Consider the following 14,074-nt stretch of genomic DNA (forward strand, 5'->3'; position numbering starts at 1 on the left):
ACATCCAAGGAGACCCTCCCAATTTGTTCTCCTTCGTGTTGAAGAGTAATAGGGTTGTGCCCTACAGAGACAAGACCGAATCGGGCACAGTGGAAGAGATTCCACTGATCCTGCTTAATCCTATCCAGTGAAAAAGTAAAAAGAATGATCAGGTACTCATGGGTAGTCTGCTTGATCAAAACAACAAATTCTTAATCCATTAAACTGATCAAGTGACGTCCTAGGGGAACCCAGTCAAGTCCTTAGTAGTTAGTGTAAATAGTTTTTCGTGTGATAGTTTTATTTTCTTAGTTAATTAAGTTTAGACGGAAGGAAGAAAACTGATCAAGTGGAACTATTTGGGTTTTTATCCAAAATTACTTGTCCACTTGATCAATGCAATTTGAATTTAATGGGTAGTACAGTGATTGAGTTGATCAGGGGCAGGTGATGAAAGGACGTGTGCAGCAACTGAAAGGGTGTCAGAAGGCACCAACTGCTGCATTGGACAGAACATCCTGGAGAGAGAGAGGAAGCGTATCGGAGAAGCTAAGCCAGCTGGCACTCTGAAGGGACGCGCCTGTACGTGAAAAGTCGCAAAGATCTGAACGGCAGCAGGGATCTCAACAGTAGAGGATCCCAACAGCCGCAATATCAGTATAAAAAGCGGATTTCAGATTCGGATATCACTTTTAACCAAATCCCTATAGTACATTCTCTTTACTCTCCCATACCGCTCCAAGTTCAAAAACTCTTGCCCAACATCATCATCCTCTTCACCGAAGCCTACCACCACTACCAGTGACAATGTTGCTTGAACAACTCCCAACTTCATCCTCATTTTTCAGTTCCAGCGCCGACAGTGGTGACCGAAGGACCTCACCCCAGGCCCAAATTGAAAACCCTAGCCCATCATCCCCGACTCTACCACAAACAAGCGCCGCTCTGCCTCCTAAGGTGGACGAAGAAGCTATCAGGCGCCTAGATAGAATCCTTTGGAGTATGCCCTCCGATACGGATATTCCGACCGTTTACGCTACCATTAAAGCCCGACTGGGGATTTCCCTATCAAGGGACCGAGCCACGACTTCCACACCCCAAAATCCTCCCCAAAACCCTCCATCTTCTTCCCAAACACCGACCCTCCGTCACACCCCTACGCCTACACTCGGGTTTCCACTAGTACAGTATAGTGGAGATGATTCTGATGAAGAAGGGGCGCAGCCGGCCGCCACTCTAGTCCCTGAAACAGAAGCCGTGCCGGCACATCTGCATGTAGAGGGTACGACTACTCCCAACACTCCGACACCACCAAGTGGCGGACGCTCCAACTCCCCTACTCTCCTAGGACCGACACAATCGATCGAGGTTGTAAATATTGACGACGATTCTATGGAGGACCTTCTGCCTCCTCCCAACGAAATACTTCCACAAAGGGAGGCGGAATGGAACTTCATTACACATGCAGAAGATGAATCAGTTCCAGATAAGGAGGAGGAGCCGTTGCGCCGTCGGACGCGCAGAATGGAGATCAACCGGTTGATAGAGGAGGTGGAGGCCACGGGGAGGAGCAGGTGGAGAGGCCCCGCGTAGTGCGGTTGATATTAGATGAGCCGGAGGAGCCGGAAAACCAAGGAGCCATTGGGGCGATAAACTAAGACACCGGAGAGGCCGAGGCAATTGAGGACAGCCGTCAGAAGGCTGAAAAGAAAAGAAAGGGGAAGGAGACGGTTCTTCCTTCTCCGAAGAGGATGCGCGATACCAACCTGCTCCTCCACAAGAAGGAAATGAGGGCAGCGATACAGAGGGGAGAGAGCTCCGATGGGCACGAACCTCCCGCAGGCAACAAGGAAGGCCTGCACCACCCACCGCCGCCGACTATTCCAAACAAGCTGTGGTATTGAGCACGGATCTCCTCAATCAGATGCTGATATTTGACAACCCCAAGTGGAACGAGGAGATCCACCAGAGGGAGACACCCACAAATCGACTGAAGGCCGGCAAGAAACTCCACCAGCCAGCCTTGGCGACTATCAGGGTTGAGGAGAAGTTTACCCAGTACATTACTGGAATTGGTTTTGACTGGCAGCTGGAGATTGAGGAGACCTTCATGCCAGAGAACCTAGCTAAGGAATTTTTGACGTCCTTCCGGTTTACAGGGAGTACAAACTTGGAGGCCAGGAACGTCTCCTTCCGGGTGTTCGGGCGTCAGCAGGAGATGAGCCTGAAAGAGTTTTTGTGGGGATGGGGCTCCATACAGAAGCCCAGGTCGCTAGCGGAGAGTGGTTCGAGCGGGACATTGGCCTTCCTCAGAGGAGGCCGGATTTTGATCGGCAGGCGGTCTGGCAGGCCTTGTGCAACGGACGTGCCCCCGAGTTTAAAGCTTCTGAGTCCAGAGGGGACCATATTGCTGATCCGGCCCTCCGCCTTGCCCAAGTCTACCTAGCCTGCAATCTCCTTGGCCAAGCCAATACATTGGCGATCATTACTCTGGCCGAGCTCTACTTTATGTGGAGCATGAAGGAGCAAATGAGGGTGCACCTGGGCTACTGGATTGCTCACTCGATAAGTCAGATTTCCAATCGCCCTGCCCGCCACCTCAACATCTGCCACCTTCTCGGAGCCTACCTAAGGTGAAATTGGACCCTAGAATTCCAGGAGGGTGTGGAGCTTCCCAGTCGCTGCCCATAGCCAGAATTGTTTGACATTGATTTATTTGTAAGAATTCAGGTACTTGAACGGCTGCGCGACGGGAGACTTCGCTTCAACTCGAAGGCTCAGAAGGAGATGTAGATAGAGCAGCAGGAGACCAGGCAGGAAGAACTGCAGGAGGCCAGACGCGAGAAAAGGAGGAGGCCGACTGATCGCCCGGCGAGCCCAGCAAGGCTGCAGAAGCAAAGGTTGGAAATGATGCCAGTAACAGACCTAGAGGAGGCTGCACAAACGAACAACGAATGGAGGCTCCGCATGGAGCAGATGCTTACGCAGCTGGTGGAAAACTCACACGCCCAGCTGGTTGCTCAAGTTAGGATTCTGGAGGTTATCCGCCAACTGACCCTTGCTATGCGACCACCACTTCCCTCTACAAGTTCTCCTCCAACCCGGCGTCCATCATTCTCCAGGCCACCCTCAGCATCTCCAAGCCAACCCCTCAGGAAACCCTAGTAAAATTCCCCCGAATCTCAGCTCATTTCAAGTTCAAAACAATTTTATTTTCATGTTGGTCTGTATATACTGGTATTTCTTTTGTTCTCTTACACTTAGACATGTGTTGGGTCTAAGTGTGAGAAGTTATGCATGTTCGTTTTTGTCATGTTTGTTCGCCTACCTATATGTGTTTTTGTTATTGTTTTATCTTTTTGCATGTTTGATTGTTGGCACTATCTCACACTTAGCCCAGTGTCTGGTCTAAGTGTGAGAAGTTTCCCTTATTTTTGGTTGTGCCGTTGCCTATACCTAACCCTTTTTCCACTGCATCCAGTCCCTCGAGGACGAGTTCATATGCAGTGGGGAGGGGGAAGGGTTAGTTTCAGAAAAATATCATACATGTCAAAAATTTTCAAAAAAAAATAAAAATTCAAAATTTCAGATAGTAATAAATAGGCAGTATGCATGAAATTTGATAAGTGGAAGACTTAATTACTTTGTGGAAGAGTAAGAAAAAGGATTCAGTGTGCTTACATGAAAAAACTTGATTGCAAAAAACTTGATCAGTTTGAACGACGTAAGTATGATGGAAACGCTCAATTTTTAACCAACTGTGAAGCCTCTCTATATGTGAGTTATAAGCCAAAAGTAGAACACTTTCTTCGATTCTTACAAGAAAAGTTTTACGAGAGGCTGACTTTTAATATTGAGATGAAAATTGCACAAGTAGTGAGGACTAATGGCACTAGGACTTAGCCATTTGAGTCGTTTCTCTTCCTTCGTTCCACGAACCCGCCTCGTTAATCAAGGAACCCCTTAGCTAACCATTTTGAGCCCATACACTCTTACCCGTTCTTTGAAACCTTAAAGCCCAATTTTACGTTTTATAACACGTGAGGAAGAGTGGTCAGAGAGATGAGTCGATTTCAAAGGAAGAAGAGGTATAGAAAGTCAAAATAAAAGGGTAACCGAGTTGAGCAAGCTAGTCAATCAGGTTGATCAAGTCATCAAAAAAATATGTTGTTGTCGAAAAAAGTTGAGAAAAAGAGGGTAGGAAAAAAAATTGTAACCTGACCTAGCAAGTCAGAAGTTAGAAAATAAAGCCTAAAATTCAAGGCTAGAAGTCGCCACTTAACCACGTAAGATATCTAGTGGAGAAATAAATAGTTCAAATCTCTAGTCTCTTGACTCATGTGTTTTCTTTACTCAGTTTATATATTTTAAACTTAGAACCCCTAGGACCCTACCTCAATACACTACTACCCTTAATCCCCATTACAACCCGAAACAAAGACCTTAAGGAACTATCTTGTGCAGTCCGATTCGAGGTATTGAAATTGTGGCAATACTGAGTGAACAGTCCTAACATCTCTGGTGAGAAATGAGTGACTGAGTGAATCCAACAGTAGTTTAAATTGAGCAATCTTGACAAACTGACACCTTGATCAAACAAACGCAAAAGAGAAGAAACATAAGCTACTGGCAAATGGATTGACCTCGACCTCGGGTATGATTGTTGGATATTTATTCGATCTAATGCATACATGTGAATATGTGTTTTTGTTTCGAGTCTTGTTTTCTTTTTCATTTTCTTTTTTTTTTTTTTTGAAATAAATAAACCATGCCTGAAAATTGCCTTATCTTTTTCTTTTCTTTTCTTTATACTTGGGGACAAGTATGTTTAAGTGTGAGCAGTTTGATAAGGCTCATTTCATGCATTGGTTTAGGGGTAAAATGTACGCTACTTGATCAGTTTTATCGTTCAAAACAAGTGTTAAATGTGCAGAAATGCTACTTGACCGAGGCAACAAGGTCAGACAGATCAAGCAAATACAATAGGCGAAAAAGGCCAGATTTCGGGGGAAGTTGATCAAGGAGAGTAATCAAGCAGTTAAGGAGGGGACCACTGGATATCAGAAGAAGGACACGCGAGGCTATGAGCTGGATGGTGCCCAACATTCTGTTATCAAGGACGACGTTCTAGAAGGGGACACGTGCTGGAATATGAGACGCAAGGACGGAGCTGAGTCACGATTCTGTTGCTAGAAAGTTTCGTCATTCTAGAAGAAGTGCACGTAGCAATCAATGAGTCGCTCACTCTCAGCATGAGAGAATATTCCCTGCCAAGATCGTTATCCAGCTGGAGGTCGTGCCGAGCCTATAAATAGAGGATGTGCCACCACACAAAAGAGAGCCGATCGTTTACTTTCCGTCTAGTTTAGCTTAGTTCTAGTGTTTAGTTCAGTTCTCTAGAATAGCTTAGTTTAGCTTGGATAAAGTAATGCTTAGTTAGAAAGGGGGATTGAACAAGCGCTGCGGAATACTTGTTATCTATCGGCGTAGTCTTAAGTTTCCCGCCGAGGCTCTTCTCGGTTTTAATTGCTTTCGTAGTTGCCCAAGTATTAGCTTAGTTTATATTTCGCGTAGTAATGAGTTTAGTTTTAATCAAAGTTACTTCTGTTTTCATCCTCGCATTTACTGCTTTAATTTCATCTTCGAGCACTTGACCCAATAGTTAAAGTTACCTAGATCAAGCTAGCAAGTTTAACTCTGCCTAGAGTAAAATCAGTAGTTAAAAACTCTCAAGTTAAAGCGTAGCAGCAGCCAACCCCCTGTTCACTATTCACACACTTGATGCACCAACTTCTCTGTGGGATCGACCCCGAACTTGCCGCTTTACTGTTAAAGTAGTGCAAAATTGGGAGTTATAAATTACTTTGGTGGGTAAACGAGTGAGAGCGAGTTTGCATCGATCAAGTGGCAACGACATTTGCTAACTGATCCAATCGGTTCGGTTATCTTCAATATAACTTGGTCCGAATTCGCTTATCGTTCGAAACCTGCTCGCCAATTTGGCTTAACAAGGTAATAGTTTCTTTCCTTCCTTAAATTCCCTCCAGCACTTGACAGCATTGCGCAGTCTTCGTAGAATGGCCATAACTTTCTCCATAGAACTCCGATTGAGATGATCTTGGTACCAACGCGAAGCTCTTTCAAAATCGAAGAGAATAATATGTATCACTCCCTGATCGGATCTTCAGAATCATTGGAAAAATGAGTTTGAACACAGGTTGTCGTGCGCAACCGGGCCCAGCGGGCCGCTGGAGAGAGTCAGAATGCTCTGGAATGGTTTCAGCGACCGCTGCATTGGGTCCAGCTGGCCGCTGGGTTGCGGTTCAGTTCCAGCTTCCGAATTTTGACCTTTTTATGCTCTATTTTGCACATTTCTCACAAAATATGTCAAAATACCAAAATGGATAAAATATGCAAATAATGGACACACAATGCAACTTTGACACTCAAATTGGACCAAATAATGGTCATAAAATAGTGCAAAATCCGAGCGTATCATTCATCGGTCTACCAACACCGACGTAGTCGCTTTGTGGGAAGCAGGTGTATTGAAGGCCGTTGAATAAAGGAGACCTCCTTGGCACGGAATCTGGTCCCCCCTCCCCTTGCCCCAATCCCAAACTGGGAGAATTGGTTTCCCACCTCGAACATGTTTCCCGTAGGAAATTGGCTTCCTGCAAGCAAGTTTGAAAACTAACCTCCTTGGTCGGCAAACTGGTTCCCATCGCCGGAATTAATAGTGGACCTATCGGAATTCATTTTGCTAGAGAGAAGTAAAAAATTGAGATTGGAGAATGTGAATTAATGGGGAATTAGGTACATGTAGTGTGTAAATGAGATGACTAAATTAAAAAAAAATTGGATATTAGCGCCTACATCGGCTCGAGACCTCACAATGGAGGTCGATCGCAGGGCCGATGAGGGCCATTATCTTTATCGGATGGGACGTTGCATCGGTATTGAGGCGGAGCCACTTCGGGTGTGGGAGATCGGCTCCCGCTCCACAATGAGAGCCGACGAGGGGCCGATGACTCGGGCCTCGCGATCTGCCACCATTGTAATTGCTCTAAAGTGGATTATTAGCGCCTAATATTATATACTCTCTTCGTCCCATAGTAGATGTCACACTTTTCTTTTTAGTTTGTCCCACAAAAGATGTCTCATTTCCTCTTTTGGAAAAAGTTTCCTCTCACATCAATTATAAAATTATATTTTCTCTCACCACTTAACACACAAAATAACATCTCCTAAAATCTTGTGCCATCTCCCAAGTGTGCCATCTTCTTTGGGACGGAGGGAGTATTACATATGCATATCAGAAATATTAATTTTTCCACCAACTTCAAAGTTGATACATACTTCCTTCTTCCACCAACTTCAAAGTTGATACATACTTCCTTCGTCCCATTCAAGATCCACCTTTTCTTTTTAGTTTGTCTCACTCAAGATGTCCATTTTTCATATTTAGAAATAAATCCTTCTCTCTTATCTCATTAAGATATTTAACTACTCCATCCATCTCATAATAAATGGCACACTTAGAAAATGGCACGAGATTTTAGGAGATGTTTTTGTGTGTTAGGTGAAGAGAGAAAATAGTATATTTATATTAATGTGAGAAAAAACTTTTTATAAAATGAGTGAACTATATAAATGGTACCTAATCTTTCACTTTTGTGGTACCTGATCTTTATTTTATTTCATTTTTAGTACCCCTGACAAAAATAACCCTAGGTACTAAACATGTGATATTTTGTTTATGGAGGATATTTTTGGAAATTTTATTTAAATAGTAGTACCAAATATGTGTTCTTTTTTTCTTCCTTTCTTTTTTCTTTTTTTTCTTTAGTTTCTTCTTCTATCTATTTTCCTCATTTTCTTGTTTCTTTTTAGTATTTTATCTTTTTAGTTTTTTCTTTTTTCTCCTTAGTTTATGTTTCCTCTTTTTTCTTCTATCTAATTGCATTCATAATATAAATCAAGAATAAAACATCTAATTAAATTAATTATTTAAAGTAATTAAATCAATTGAATATTTTTTATGAAATTATTTTATACTCATTTTATAGTTGAAACACCTAACTGAAAATATTCAACTCTTTATATTATTATGATTACAATTCAAAATTTTAATTTTTTATTAAGACTGTATTGATTAGTTATTAATTTAATATAAAATTATAATAATTATTATATAATATTATATGATTTATAATTTAAATAATTATATTATAATTATTTATTACTTACTTCTAGTTTTTAGTATTATAACAATAATATTAGTATAATAATTAAATATAACTATCACTATGATTGTAATTAAATATATTTGAATGATATTAGAAAATAAATTAATTATTAATTTATAATATTAAAATAATAATATTAATATTGATTAATAATAATAGTATAAAGAGTGAGGAGAATCAGGGAATATATTATAATATCATTTTTTGTACTAGTTTTGTATATGTCCAAAATATCCTCTATGACATAAATAGGAAAATGTATTTATTTAGAGGGCATTTTGTGGTGAAAATCACATCAGGTACCAAAATTGTGATTTATAGGTACCAAAAACGATATAAAATATAGATTAGGTACCGTTTATGTGTGAAATTGAAAGATCAAGTACTATTTATGTAGTTCACTCTTATAAAAAAGGAAATGTGACATCTTTTGTTGGACAAACTAAAAAGGAAAGTGTGTCATTTATTATAGACGGAGGGAGTACTTTTTCTCTCTACTTACTCTACCTAACAACTCATTCTAAAATCACATGCTACTCAAAAACGTGGACATCTTGAGTGAGACCGTCCCTTAAAATAGAAACTCTTTCATTTTTGGTCCACCCCTAAAAATAGAAACTTTCAATTTAAGAAATTGTATTCTCTCTAAAAAGGCAATTAACACAGTTTTCTTTCTACCTTTCTCTTACTTTTTCAATTTTACATTAAACCTGTTCCGTTACAAAATTTCACATTTTTAGGAGACCGAAGGAGTATCATAGTATGATTGTCAATTCCATCTGGATTGAATTACATGGGAAATTTTAGCCTATCTGGCTTGTTGGAATACTTTCTGTGGAATTTATTCCCTCAAAATCAATACTCCCTCCGTCCCTTAAAAATAAAAACTTTTTTAAATGATATGGGTGTTAATGCAAAATTAATAAAGTAAGAGAGACATAGAAAAAAAATGTATTAATGGAAATGAATCCACTTCATTAGAACGAAAGAAATTTTCTAAAATAGAAAGTTTTTTATAATTTTTAAATGACGGATCAAAAGTGAAATAGTTTCTATTTTTAAGGGACGCGTGATTGACCGGATGAAAATGTGAGAAATAGTTTCTCAATAGCTTTGCTAATACCTCTGAGATTTGAGAATTTCATTTGTCCCATTTCTTCTTTGTTGAATTTGGGTTTCTCATCTGCAAAGAATCTTGGTTTATACATATGCAAGTTGGTTAGCATCAATTTTGAATTTTTCAGGGGTCCTTTTCTACCAAATTTGTGAAAATAAAATTTGCCGCTGCTAAATTTTTGGATAAGATTTTGCAGAAATTGAGTTGTTGAAGCCGGGGAGGTGAAATAGTTGAGCACATTTTTGGTGAAGAAGGTTACAATTTATTTTTTTTATTAACATTTTCTTTTGATTAACATGTCATTTCTAATACTCCCTTCATCTCAAACTATTTGACACATTATTTTCAAATACATTATTTAAGAAATTAATATTTAAAAATTAAATAAAAATAGAATAAAGTAAAAGAAAAGACAAGAAAAAATAAAAGAAGAGGGAAAGATAATGTTTTTGCTAAGTAATTAAAATACGTTGCAAGTAATTTGAAACTGAGGGAGCATAAAGCAGCCTCAGATTTTTAGAATAACAACTCCGTATCCATTAAAATTTAAAAGTTTCTATTCTAGAAAAAAAATTCTCATTATTAAGTCGAGACTCGTTCTTTATTAATAAATAGTACTTCGGTCACTTTTTTTTATATCTCTCTTTAACAATTGTGCTTTAAAATATTTATCGTTTCAAAAGTATCTAAGTTTAAAGGACGGATATAATGATTTAGGAAGTGTAATGTTATATTCTTTCTGACCTATTAAAAATGAAATATTTTCTTTTTAGGTTGTCCATTGAAAATAAAATATTTCATAAAATGTTACTTTTTTGCTCTATTATTTTATTCTCTTTTCATTACTCAGATTATAATAGTACATAAAATCATGTGCCAAACTACGGAGGCAACTGCCTGAACTTAATTATCTAGAAAATAATTAAGTTTAAGATTATAACAAAATTATGTCCTATTCTCTCTTCATTACTCAGATATTTTAATTATTTAGAAAATAATAATTGAAAAGTAGGTCAAAGTTTCACATGACTATGACCAGACTATAATCAAGTATATGTTGCATTTTTCTTTTGTTATACAGTGGTATAATCAAGTGTATAGAAATATGGTGCATTTTCTTTTGTTGTATAGTGGAATAATCATGTGTATAGAAATACGCTGCATTTTCTTTTGTTATTTAGTAGAGTACTATTTTGGGTATGCAAATAAAATTAGACAGTGGAAATAGCAAATCCTTAAACTTGTGCTTCTTGATCCACACATTCCATATCGGGTTGACAGAAACAATTTTTTATTGTTAAGTTGACGGACTAGTGTTGATTGAGGAGTTGCCCCTTCAACAGTCTGCCAGTCCACTTTATAGCCTGGTGGAAGTATATATCTTATTCCAGATGTCCATAAAGGAAAGCATTGTTTATATCAATGTGAGATAGTGACCACCCATGTATTGCAACAAGAGCCAACAAAAGCTTGACTGTAGTAAGTTTAGCCACAGGAGAAAATGTGTCTACGAAGTCTACACCTTCTAGTTGAGTGAAGCCCTTGGCCACAAGTCTTGCTTTATATCTTTCAACTGATGCATCAGGATTATACTTGACTTTGTAGACCTATTTGCAATCAATAGGTATTTTCCCGAGTGGTAGGACAGTGACAAACCAGGTCTCAGTTCTAGCTAAATGCAGAAAGCTCATCTTGCATAGCTTGCTGCCACTCAGGGTATTGTGAGGCTTGGATATATGTAGTGGGCTCATAAATGGCAGACATGGGGTTAATGTATTTGAGATACTCAGGAGAAAGTTTGGATAGAGTGAAGTAAGCAGAGATTGGATATAGAGAATTGGAACTGACAGAATTACAGATAAAGTCAGTGAGATGAGATGGTGTTTTTATGATTCTTCCAGTTATAGAAGTATTGGAGTAAGAACTGCTATTTTCTGGGCTAGATGAGGATGAAGAAGGATCATTATTGTCTAATGGAATATCACGAGATGGGAGTGAAGTATCTAGATTTCATTTCTGGTATTTATGGAGAATTTGGAAAATGAGATGGAGTTAAGTGTGAGAGAGGAAAAACATTCTCATGGAAGACTATATCTCTTGTGATGAATTCTTGCACATTCATCAAATCCAACAGCTTATATCCTTTGAAGTCTGAAGGATATCCGAGTAGAATGCACTTAGTTGCTCTAGGAGAGAATTTATCTCTGCCTCTTTGAAGGGTTGAGGCATAGCACAGACACCCTATCACTCTTAAGTGTGAGTAAGATGGTGCTTTTTGGAAAAAGACTTCAAAAGGGGTTGAACTGTTTGGTAAAACAAAAGAAGGGATTATGTTTATGAGGTAAGAGGCACTAAGAATGTAATCCCCCCAAAATTGAATAGGCAAGAAAGAGTGGAAAAGCAGACTCCTAGCAACATTTAATAAGTGTTAGTGTTTCCTCTCTACCCTAGCATTTTGTTGAGGAGTACCAAAAGAGGCATGATGAGCTCATAGGCTTGCAGGTGTCGTGTTAAGCAAGGATGTATCCTACTGATCAGGATAGAAACCCCGGCTAAGCCTGAACCTGACATCAAAGAAATTCTTCAACCCATTTCTACTGGCTAGTATAATGGAGGTAAGGGTCGAATCCCACAGAGATGGATGCGCTTTGGGTAATTATGGTGATAGTCTGGAGGGGGGTTGGTTAGCTACCACGATTGGGTTGAGATTCTACCTAGACAGGAATTAAAGGTGGTACTCTACTGACTGGGTGGTGTGAAAGTGAACGACATGTGACTGTGTACGTGAGAGTGGGGGACAAGGTGTTTCAGGGACATGTGGAAAGTAGATAGTTACTATAAAAGGCTAAACGGAATATCAGAGAATAAGTGGTGGTTTGGTATCTGCACTGTCAGGTCTGTAGGGTACCAGCATGAAAAGCAAAGGACAAAAGTAAAAAGTAACTAAAAAGTAAAGGTGGTCCCAAACTTCGATATGGATGTTATCTTCTTCAACAAGAATGTAGAAAATCAAACAAACTCAGATTTCATGGTTAACATTTGCAGATCAACAACTTCACAATTCAGATCCACAATTAACTCACTAAAATTTAAAGATTAAACGAGTGAAATCAAGAACTACACATACTGGACGACATGCAAGGTGGCAGAATCGCGTAAACTCAGATCTCGCACTTACTCACTTCAGAAGTTAAATCTAAACAACAACTTAACTAACAATCACAGATCAAGCAACTCCAAATGAAATCATGCCCTTTAACACTTAGAAATTACCACAACAACTAGATCTAAGCAACCTAGGCAGAATGAAACAGATTTCAACCGAAAGAGATGCATAAAAAATAACTTCATTGCATAAAACGTTTGGATCTAAACGAAACACTTCAAAAGATCACAACTGAAAATGCAACAGATCCAACGAAAGATAACAAGTAAAATTAACTAGGAAAGAGAGTAAATATTGTTTTGCCACTCCGGGCGATGAAACTGCTACGACTACGAAATAAACTGGCTGGAACGATGGAAGGCGAATCTCCGATAGACTGATGGAACTTCAGGTGACCATGGTTGTGGCGAGGAATGAGAAGATCTTGGATTATGCTGAAGGAATTGATCTACCGAGAGAGAATACTCTAACTAAGTGTGAATGTCGATGATGATTCTCTCTCAAAGTGGCTTCCTTTTATAGGGAGACCTGCCCTCGATTTTTAGGGTAGACTCTCTTCGTGAAATGACTCTTCTGCCCTTGGTTGATCCTTCCTAGCAATCCTTCTTCTCCATCTCGAGCCTTTTTGGCATGCATCCTGGTCAGTATTGCACCCTTCTGGCTAGGGATGTCAATTTAGCCCGAACCCGATGGGCTAGCCCGAATAGACCGGTAAATTTACAGGGTTAGGGCCGAAAATCTATAAACCGATAGGAAATCGGGCCAATCGGGCTAGTCCGATCGGTCTGACGGGCTAGGCGGGCTGGGCTGCCGGGCTGCCGGGTCAGCCCATCGGGCTATGCATAAAAATCCTAAAAATTAAATGTGTGAGTTTAATGATCTTCTGAGTCCTGACCCTTCCACATCCGGTAGATGACTCTTCTTCTTCCAATTGATTAGTATTTAAATCACTGTCTCTATTGTTTCACTTTCACACATTATTCAATATTCACTATTCCCTTCCACAGTTCCACTCTTCACCGTTGAATTCACTGGCTCAATTTGTTACTCTTTAGCAGGTGATTTCTCTCTCTTCCCATCTCTTTCTCTATTTGTTAGGAGTGTAGGTCAGTAGGTATATAGGTAATTTGTGTATGTAATATATATGCATTTGTTTTTTAGTTACTGCAAATGAGAAACATGAGATGGCTTATATAGTATATACATTATGATTTTATTGATTTATTTGTATGTGTATATAATACGGGAGAGATTTATTGATTCATTACAAATCTCCTTTTTCCTTCCCATTTTATCTCCTTCCTCACCTCACACTACCAAAACAAAGTGATACAATTACACTTACACATAACACAAAAATAAGAGAACTTTGTATTTTCTTGAAACCAAAAAACATCCTTCTTCTTTGGGAGTGAGGAAAATGGGCATGGCAGTAACAGATGATCAATTTCATGGTCTTGCTGTTGATGACAACGTTATTGATAGAAAACTAACTGAGAGGCTTCTCAAGACATCCTCTTTCCAAAGTTTGTTTGAGGTTTTCGTGGTTTATTTATGTTTTTT

The 14,074-nt window shown here is 39.3% G+C and overlaps 1 protein-coding gene across 1 annotated transcript; it reads left to right on the forward strand.

Moving 5' to 3' along the window:
- Nucleotides 1–786: 786 nt before the first annotated feature.
- On the forward strand, nt 787–1,572 carry LOC121776961. Its single transcript, XM_042174099.1, has one exon. The coding sequence runs from the start codon at nt 787–789 to the stop codon at nt 1,570–1,572; it is 786 nt and encodes a 261-aa protein (XP_042030033.1).
- The last annotated feature ends 12,502 nt before the right edge of the window (nt 1,573–14,074 follow it).

This window comes from Salvia splendens, chromosome 2, assembly GCF_004379255.2.
Source record: "Salvia splendens isolate huo1 chromosome 2, SspV2, whole genome shotgun sequence".
Taxonomy (NCBI): Eukaryota; Viridiplantae; Streptophyta; class Magnoliopsida; order Lamiales; family Lamiaceae; genus Salvia; species Salvia splendens.